This window comes from Acartia tonsa, chromosome 8 (assembly GCF_053477335.1).
Source record: "Acartia tonsa isolate MP-2025a chromosome 8, ASM5347733v1, whole genome shotgun sequence".
NCBI classification, from domain to species: domain Eukaryota; kingdom Metazoa; phylum Arthropoda; class Copepoda; order Calanoida; family Acartiidae; genus Acartia; species Acartia tonsa.
In genome coordinates this window covers 29,878,357-29,888,531 of record NC_137267.1, presented here as the reverse complement: position 1 = coordinate 29,888,531, position 10,175 = coordinate 29,878,357, and the positions used below count along the sequence as shown (strand labels likewise).

The window sequence follows — 10,175 nt, the reverse complement described above, 5'->3', positions numbered from 1 at the left end:
GGAGAGATGAAGGAGCGATGTAGGAGCGATGAAGGGGCGATGAAGGAGCGATGTACGGGGCGATGGAGGAGCGATGTAGGGGCGATGGAGGAGCGATGAAGGGGCGATGGAGGAGCGATGTAGGGGCCATCAAAGTACAATGTAATGTAAATTTCAAGAAGGAGAGATGAAGGAGTGATGTAGGGGCGATGGAGGAGCGATGAAGGGGCGATGGAGGAGCGATGTAGGGGCCATCAAAGTACAATGTAATGTAAATTTCAAGAAGGAGAGATGAAGGAGCGATGTAGGAGCGATGAAGGGGCGATGGAGGAGCGATGGAGGAGCGATGTAGGGGCCATCAAAGTACCATGTAATAAAAATTTCAAGAAGGAGAGATGAAGGAGCGATGTAGGAGCGATGAAGGGGCGATGGAGGAGCGATGTAGGGGCCATCAAAGTACAATGTAGTATAAATTTCAAGATGGAGAGATGAAGGAGCGATGTAGGAGCCTATTTTCTGGACTAATGGTATACAACCTTCGCTTTAATTGCAGGTCCTTTGTTCATTAAGTTGCTTGATTAAAGTCATACACATTCCTTTTATTAATAAAGCTACTGTATAATTATATATATGTCTGTCTGTCTGTCTGTCAACTACTTTTAGGGGTAATAAACATTATTTTCTCGGCTGCTAATTAAGATATTTAAGGCTGAGGTTATATGGTTATCAATATAGCTAAGTTTCGCTTTTATTGAATGTAAATATCCTTGCTAAATGCAATGAAAGTTGACTAAAGGTTTTGGTGTCAACAGATTTGTATCAGTATTTTATATAGGAATTTATTTATAATTAATAAACCTAAAACAAAAAAAATTTAAACTATTTATCACAATTAATGATGTATTGACATATCAATTCTTCTTTGAAAATATACGACATTTAAGGCACAATTTATGTTTAATTTAAAATTTTACTAAAACCATAATATACTTTTTTCATCATGATTCAGAAACGGTATGGTTTCAGTTGGTAAAAAAAATTTTTGTTTATAAATTGATGGCTAGTGTAACATTTTCAGCAGGGGAGCACCAATCAGGAAACTCGTTGAGATCATACAACAGATTTCCAAAAGTGTACATGTACACCACTGAAAAGATATAATTTATTTTAAGCTGTCTCACTTCTTTTAACTAGGGTATATTCGTCTGTCCTTTTTTGGCTGTGATAAATTTTTGGATATAAAAAAGTGAATATGAATGAGGGAAAATTTGTCGTCAATTTAGCTTGCTAATATGGATACCATTGGTTGGTCAGTTCGTTCATCTAGTAGGAGTGCAGTCTATGGGGAAAGCCATCTGTGATTTACACTTTATTAGAGTACATGAAAATCTGAGCAACATCCAAGTAATTAAATATCGATTACTCTAAACTTCTAAAGTAGTTTTATCTTTACAGACATGCTGTATTTTGCTGCTACTCTGATTACGGACAATATTGTACTTGTAAATTTAAGATGCAATAAGTAAAAAAATCCCTTTAATCATTTTCTTTTATTGATCATTCAGATAAATGAGAAAAAATAAGGGGGTTGGGGAATGGGATAATGTTAAAAACTTAAAGCAAGGCAAATATGAATCAAATTCGGCAAAAACTGAATACTTACATGTTGATATTAAAGTCAAGATGTTTAAACCCAATCCAGCCTGAAAATAATATTATAATGATGATTTGTTATCTAATTTGGTAGTACAAAATTTGTATTGATTACACGTAAAACGAATGATTTATGTTATTTCATTTGTAACATCTGACTTTTACTTGTTTAATATAAAATTTATTATCATGACTTATTTATAAATGTAGTATTATCAATAAAAATCTGGTGTATAATATCGTTCATATTTTTGAAATACAATTAAGATTTTTAAATAAAGTACAACCTTCATCATGTCGTAAGTTTTCATATCATCTGATGCCTCGTAAACTGAACAATAAATAGGAGTGCTGGTAAAATTGAAAAATTGAAATGAATGAAATTTCGAATTTATCCTCTAATATAAATTAGCAAATGTTTTGTCTGAAGGGAATGATCTCGCTAACAACTGAACATATATGGTCTTTTACAGTGAAGCTTCTTATAGGTCCAGGGTAGGTTTTAACTATTTTTGGGAAGGGATATACACCTTTGATATTATTTACAATTGGACTAACCATTTAATTAGCTGTTTCATGAAATTGGGGCAATCTATTTTTACTGTATATGTGTATTATTAACAGTTTAAGATATAGTTTCAGCAATAATTTACAAAATAAAAAGTATAATAGTACCTAGAGTATTTGGAGCAGTAGACACAGGTAGAATAAAGGCATAACTGCAGGTCAAACAGGTGGGCAATAACATCAACAATGGATTAATCTAGGTTAAAAATTTGAAAGTATGGATATTGTATGAAAGTTGAAATTTGTTCTTTGTCTTATGTTTAGTATGCAATCAATGAAAGAATTCTGATTGTAATTGCTAATTGGTAAAAAATTGATAGAAGAAAATGTTTTACTTTGAGATATAAAAAAATATTAAAATTTTTGTACCTTTAATGAGACTGCCAGATCTCTAAGAACAGGCAGTAACATACTTGCTGTTGCTGAATTACTGGCAACCTGCAAATATGAAATAAATATCTTTTATTGTAATTCTTATTATGGTTCTAATTGGACTTTAGGAACATTTCAACTTGGTTGGATTTACAATATGAAAAATTACAATAAATTGTGGTAAACTTGCAAATATGAAAAAAATATTCCATTCAATAAATTACATTTTTTTGTCGAAATGCTTAGAAACGACCAGTTTTGTGAATTACAGTACAATTACCCCTACCAATCAGTAAAGGGTGTAAAAACTTTAAAACACCAATAACCATCATAAAGGAAGTTACAAGGTTCCCTGGTAAACTACATGTAGACTGTTCTTATTACAGACAGAGTGAATATTCTATACAACTGATAACGTATAAAGTTATTATGTAAATTTTGATAACCTGTGTTATCACCATGACAAATAGCATAATAATAGCTAGCAACAGAAAATGATTCCAATCCTAAAATAAACAAATAATCAAGTTTCCTTTCCTTTATCAATTTTTCTACTGTTTTTTTAATGAGTTAATGTTGGTATCAAAACTATAAATATGTTAGAATAAGGCTTACCTTTAAAGGTTCAAATTGGCTTCCAATCCAATCATTCAAACCACTCCTACATAGATTGTAGGTAAACTAGTTGAATACGTTGAAAATAAATGATCGCCTTCAACATTTCAAAGTGTAAAAACTGACTTACACTTTCATGCCATCGGCTAAGGCAAAGCCCCCACCAACAATTAATATAATGTTCCAATTCATCTTTTGTTCTACAACCTGATTAATGAAAAATTTCAATTTTTTAAAATAAAATTTGTATTAGAAAATTTTTGTAAAGTTGTATTTTCTAATTATATGATTAATTAGATGTACAGGGTGTTTCAATAGAAACGTTTTTTTTAAAATCTTAATTATGCATAGAAAGTAAAAACATTATATAAAATGCTTTATATATTTGGAAAACCTATTCTGGGACATTTATGTTTCAAAAATTTAAAAATTATTTTTTCAACAAACTATGCCTTAAAAACCGGTTTTTCCAAAGACCTTATTTTTGAAGATTTACAGATTTAAAGATTGTGGAAAAAATGTTCACATTTTTAAAATTAAAATTGCGCGGCTTTTATTAATAGTAGAAAAACGTTATGCATATCGTTGGAATTGTCATAAACTCTATTTTTTGGAAATATAAGTGCCATTTTTGTGCTATTTGTAGTTTAGGAGCTACGTGATAAAATGTTCCAACTTACTTAAAACTTTTCAACCTTTTTCACAATTTTCAACGTAGCTCCTAAACTACACAACCTCAAATCCCTAAATCTTCAAAAATAAGGCCCTTGGAAAAACCGGTTTTTAAGGCATGATTTATTGAAAAAATTATTTTCAAATATTTGAAACATAAATGTCCCAAAATAGGTTTTCCAAATATATAAAGCATTTTATATAATTGTTATATTTTCTATGCATAATTAAGATTTGAAAAAAAACGTTTCTATTGAAACACCCTGTATATTTATACGCACTGTCCGAAACTTCATGAATTTAATTTTTCAACAAACAAGAACAATATACCTTCCATGGTAAGAAAGGTTCTCCAGAAGGCAAAGGTACAGCTAAATAAATATTTAAATAAACATTGGATATACCAATATAAAATTGCATTATACAAGCCTATAAAACAGTTAGTATGAAAGATAAAGATTTCTGCAGTAAAAAAGTTATGTAAATAATTATTATCATTTGCAGTTTTTGAATTAATTAAAGGATCAAAATATCCAAAACAAAGTAGCAGTTATCTATAATACAAAGTAGAACGATGTCTGTCTGTCCGTCTGTCTGTCCGTCTGAAGCGTAAGATCTCAGTAACCGCTGAACCGATTGGGCTCTACTTTTCAGGGATTATACCTACTGGTCCTGTGATGGTTTTAAGCTATTTTCTTGGGGGGTGGGACACCCCCAACACCCCCAAAAAGTGAAAAATCTCCCCCCCAGAAATTTCTTTTTTTCTTTTTAAAACTAAAATTAAAATAGTGGGGTCGACTACCCCCCCCACAAAAAAAAAAATTTCCCTCCCCAAATTTTTTTAAAAAATTTTTCTTTTAAATCTAAAATACGAAAAATTGGTTTGATTAAACCTCTTGGGGCAAAGCCCCTAGAGGCTAGGGGCGAAGCCGCTAGTGGATGGAATAACGGAGTTAAATTGAATTGTAGAGCATATAATCAGTGGGCGTAAAAAAAAGAGAGAAAAGATCATGACTGAAATATCAACTTACCAAGTAAATTACTTACTAGATGCTCTTTAATACAGGAAATCTTTCAGCCGTTTATTTTATACAGAGAAAATAACCTCCTCCTAAAGATTTCAAACAGACTGACAGTCATACACACATGAACATTTCGAATTATAGAGCAACTTTGATACGATAGTAAATTACTTTTGAATGTTTTTTTTACCTAAAAGTAGAACACATATAAGTATGGCAGGTGTTGCATCGTCGATTTCAACCTCACTTCAAAATATAAATACTTTTAGCTTAAATGATTTGATGATGATGTATTTGATGTTTTTAGAGCTTTTTTTTCGTGATTAAAAAGTTAAATGTACACTTCAGGACTTCAAGACAAATGTTATGCAAAAGTTAGGCATGGAAATGAATTACTAGGATCTTACACCAATTTATTATGTACTCTAATAAACTGAAACTTGTAGCTGGCTAAAATAATGATCACTCAATCCGCTTCCCTTCTACTGAATCAACGAACTTACCAAGTGATGTCCATGTTAGTGACCTAAATTTATGACAATTTTCCCATTGAGACACTAATAATACAACTGAATAAAATACTACCTTATTATTTTCCATCCCTCCATAAAATCAGGATCCCTATACATAATTAAAATATTACATATGATTACTTTTATTTATTTCCCTTAAATTACATTTATGGAAACTGTTTCATTAGCCAAGTACAATTAAATTATGATAAACAGTGACCTTAAGCCAACAAATAAGATAACAAATAAGAAACTCTGCATATCAATATGCCCTCTTTCTATGATGATAACTGATTAAAAAATTTAACCTGAAAAACCAAAGACCAAGAGCGGCCAGAAATCCACATAAAACTACGATTTCATATCTTGAAATTGGTCCCAGTTCAGCAAGCTATAATATTTTAAAGTTAAGGATTAAATGATTTTAGAATTGCTTGCCCTAAAATGCAGACAAACACACCCATGAATATTACCTTAACTTTCAAATCTCTTGTAATGTTGTCTTTTTTCTCCTGGGGAATTGCCTCTTTCTTTGATGGAAGGCCCAGAAACAAAACCTAAATGCAAAGGGATATAGAATTGGGACAAGGGATCCAATAATCATTCTTTTGTTGTCTTAGTACTAGAACAAGCGCAACTTTTCTTATTTGGTCTTAATGTTAATACTTTTGGTGCTAGCACAGAATGCCGCTAAAAGTTACTCTTCTAGCAGATCTGCAAAAACTAAACAAAAATATAGGTTCAATGAAATTTAGGGATGGATTCTAATATTGTACTTTTCTTAGAATTCTCTGATGCCTTCTGACAATGATATGTTTGTTTTATTCAACTCCCCTTCTTTCCTTGGAAGTAAGGGAAGGAAATTAAAGATATGATAAGGCATAACTAACCTGTAACCAAAGCCAAATAATTATAAGATTGATTACAAGAAGAGGAAAAGCAAAGTAAATCCAAGACAGAAATCTTAAATAACATAAAATATAAAACTTTTATTTAGAAATTTATGAGACAATTTTTTTTTAAGGAGAAGCTAGATTTTAAATGACCAATTGTTGTAAAAGTTAAAAACCTGCCGCCAATTAAGACTAATATCTGTCTGTATCATCATATTTTTGTACCAAAAGTTTGTAAAGAATATCAAAGATTGATGTTCATTTTTCATCTAAAGTTGCATCAGCTTGTAATTGCATCGCTTCTAATGAACATAAATATCCTTGTTTATTATTTGTGTTTACCTAATCGGTTGGTCCTCTCCACATTCTTTTATTGTTTCATACAATACTGAAATAGATTTTATTAAAATTGATTATTATAATTAGATAAAAATCATAAAATAGATACCTACCAGTTTTGTTAGCCTAACAAATCTTACCTAAGTTAGGACCAGTTCCAATGAGAGATCCTGTACCGCCACAATTGGCTGCATATGCCACAGATAGTAACATCATAATACTGTAACATAGATAGAGTCATAAAAAGTAAAAATTGTAAATAAATTGTATTATGGCCAATAATAAGAAAATTTATATTATAAAGAACCAGAAGACGTAATATAGAATATCCCTACATATTAAAAAGTTCATTATACTTGCTTTATGCATCCAAATTTCATTTTTATAAGGAAGATTTTAGATTTTTAACATTATTATTCTCTCTCTCTCTCTCTCTCTCTCTCTCTCTCTCTCTCTCTCTCTCTCTCTCTCTTTCTCTCTCTCTTTCTTTCTCTCTTTCTCTCTCTCTCTCTCTTTCTTTCTCTCTCTCTCTCTCTCTCTCTCTCTCTCTCTCTATCTCTCTCTCTCTCTCTATTTCTCTCTTTCTCTTTCTCTCTCTCTCTCTCTCTCTCTCTCTCTCTCTCTCTCTCTTTATGTTTATCGTTACTAAAAGCTTTCTTTCCATTGGACATATTCTTCCTTGATATTTTAGGATGCGTAGTATCCGCGTCCCTCAATGACTCTCTCACGTCTTTTAACAGAAATGGTGTATACCACTATTAGAGTTAGTGATTATTATTTGTGAATTTTTATACCTGATTTTCTTATCTGCATCCATTTCCATTAAAACTGACTAAAATTTAATTTCAGTTGTAGATTAAAAGTGGCTTTCCAAAGCATTTGATTTTGATAAATTGATAAAATTATTAGGAATAAAAGTACATATTGTAAAGGAGAACCATGTCGGTTCTGCGGAGCGTTTAGTAAGATCATTCGGCGGTTCAGACACAGTTCCTGTTATTTTATTCCTCTCTAGCTGTATTAAAATTTACTCTTCTTTTCTGGATATAAAATTTTGTAAAATTGTTATTGCTGTGCTAGTTCTGCTTGTTTACCTTGAGAATAGGAATCATCATAGCAGTAGTTGCTGTGTTACTGTAATTATAAAAAAATATTTAAAAGTTTAGTTTGTCTGTCTGGAAATTGATAAAAAAATCTTTAAAACCTTTAATTTATGTTTTTGAAATGTTAGTTTTTTAGTTCAGTAGACAGTATGATGACAGATACCATGTAGTCCGAAAATGGACGAAGGTATAAAATGGAATTGCCAAATTTTTACTAGAATACTGCTTCTAAAAATTCCTTATCTAAAATAAATTGAAAATAAGACAGGGGGGGGGGGGGAGTGGGCTATTCGTATGTTTGTTTATTACTTTAGGTCAGGTTAGGTTGGGCATAAAAAAATATCCTTGTATATTGACATCGTCTCTTAAGGAGCGGAGCGTTTCGTCGTATTTTCACAGTAGCTTTTCTTTTATTTCTAGCCCCTGCAAAGGCTCTAACCCTGCGGGACCAATTGACTAGCCCTGCGGCTTTATCACCCAACCTAACGGAACCTAACCTAAAATAACATATCAAAAGTTACTGTGAAAATACGCCGAAACGATCCTTAAGAGGCGATGTCACGAAAAGGACAATACCCAAATATCCTCTTCTCCATTCCCCGAATCGTCATTATTTAATATTTTCAATCTAATTTTTTTAAAGATAACCGGCCACTTGTAAGCTATCACCAAAAATTATAATCAACCTGATCCACATAGATAGTAAGGCTGTAGGAATCATGAAGCCCAACATAAGTAATCTTGGAGATATTCCGACCAATCGTAGAACTGTCATTGCTATTCTCCTTAATAAAAGTTTAGATATGTTTATATAAATGTTTAAAATCAAAATTGCCAACATTGATATGAAGAGGAATCTACACGAGAAACTTCAGAAGCATTAAATTTAGTCTCTTTCTTAAAGTAATTTAATTTTCCTCAGAGCGTTATGGACTGATAGCAGAAAACGTTTGTTACAGTGAAGATGCTTATTGGTCTTCATTGGCAATTTTAAAAATCTATCATATATAGCATCTGCCCAAATTATATTTCCACCTAATTGACCATTTCTTCAATAGTATTATGGATATTATACACCTCCAATTAAGATGAATAGAATTACCCTTTCTGTAGAATAAAATTATTGATATAAAAGTTTTGACACTGCTTGTTTGTACACAACCAAAATCTAGTAAAAGTTCAAAAGTTTTTAAGACAACGAATGAAAGAACGTGTTACGTATTTATGAAACCTTCGGTACCAGTATAATATATATTACTATAACACCTACATCCCCAATTAAATAGGAACAATATTTTGAGATAAAAAATCATCAATTACTTATGGACATTAGATTGTTCAAAGCTGATAGCAATCATGAGTCCTCCGAAGAACATCATAACTGTTCCTTTGAAGTAGACCCGGCACACGTCGTCTGTCTTGGGTGTATATCAATTCATCTACTACTTGCAGCTCCTGCCTAGTCTCAAGGATTTTTAAAAAGTTAATCAACCCTGAGAGCATAAGATTTTTGGCTAAATGAAACTTCTCGTAGAAGGTTATATCCCTAAAATGTGAACCTTATCTGTACAGCAATAATATTTTTCGTGGGGAAAAGTTTTTAAAAATGGCATGTTATAATTGTAAAGTGGCTTCGCGACTAAAAATGAAATCTACATGACAAAATATAAATTCTAATAATTTGAATTGATATATTGCCGAAAGTATGTCCATAAGAGGATAGAAAATGATGGGTAAGAGGGAGGTTCCAGCCAGAGGTAAGATCTCCAGGCCCCAGAAACTTCCCATCACCAGAACCAACCATCCAGCACTGGCTGCCTTTGTACCTTGATAGATAGAAAGATATAGTGGTTGGTAGATAGATAGAGGTGGTATGGATGGATAGATAGAGTTTAGTTAGTAAATGTACAGCTTCAGGCCAAGAAACCAGGGTTCGACAGCCGCGCGTCAGCCACGACGAAATATGAAATCAAAACCCGTTGGTATGCTTAAATATTTTTTAAAAGAGGGATTGTAATATTTTATATAATGTTTAGACTTCTAGTTGATTTTTAAAACCCTGCCAGAAACTTCCCATATTCTCCAAATTAAAATGAATTATTGAATTACCTATTACCAAAGGCAATGGTAGGAAGGCAAGAGGCAATAATATTGCCAAAATCAACTTCCAATGCTTTAATATTGCATTCATTTTTTCACTAAAAGATAAAATAAAGAGATTACACTACACTGCGAACCAAAAAATAGGCAAATCTGAATTTTCAGAATTCAGCAGCTTTATTATTTATTTAGGATGATTTTACTGTAAATATGAAATGTAGATGCATGTTTTGGTTACAAGTTTCCACTGTTAATTTTTTATCAATCAAACAGTGAAATAGCCTAAAACCATTCCAAAATCTATATTAAGCTTCCCTGAAACGGAGAACTCAATCGGTTCGGTAGTTC

General features: G+C 31.9%; 1 protein-coding gene across 1 annotated transcript; it reads right to left on the bottom strand.

Moving 5' to 3' along the window:
• Nucleotides 1-804: 804 nt before the first annotated feature.
• Nucleotides 805-9,937, bottom strand: LOC145326452 (Na(+)/citrate cotransporter-like). Its single transcript, XM_080169805.1, has 22 exons — nt 9,837-9,937; nt 9,426-9,553; nt 9,048-9,145; nt 8,414-8,512; nt 7,719-7,758; nt 7,419-7,456; nt 6,765-6,844; nt 6,628-6,673; nt 6,283-6,355; nt 5,866-5,949; nt 5,701-5,783; nt 5,466-5,501; nt 5,071-5,126; nt 4,189-4,229; nt 3,317-3,393; nt 3,187-3,232; nt 3,018-3,077; nt 2,569-2,637; nt 2,308-2,395; nt 1,920-1,963; nt 1,643-1,682; nt 805-1,126 (listed from the first exon to the last, which is right to left on the bottom strand). Exons 1-22 carry the CDS (start codon nt 9,916-9,918, stop codon nt 1,026-1,028), a joined length of 1,509 nt encoding a protein of 502 aa, XP_080025931.1. The 5' UTR covers nt 9,919-9,937; the 3' UTR covers nt 805-1,025.
• Between the last annotated feature and the right edge of the window lie 238 nt (nt 9,938-10,175).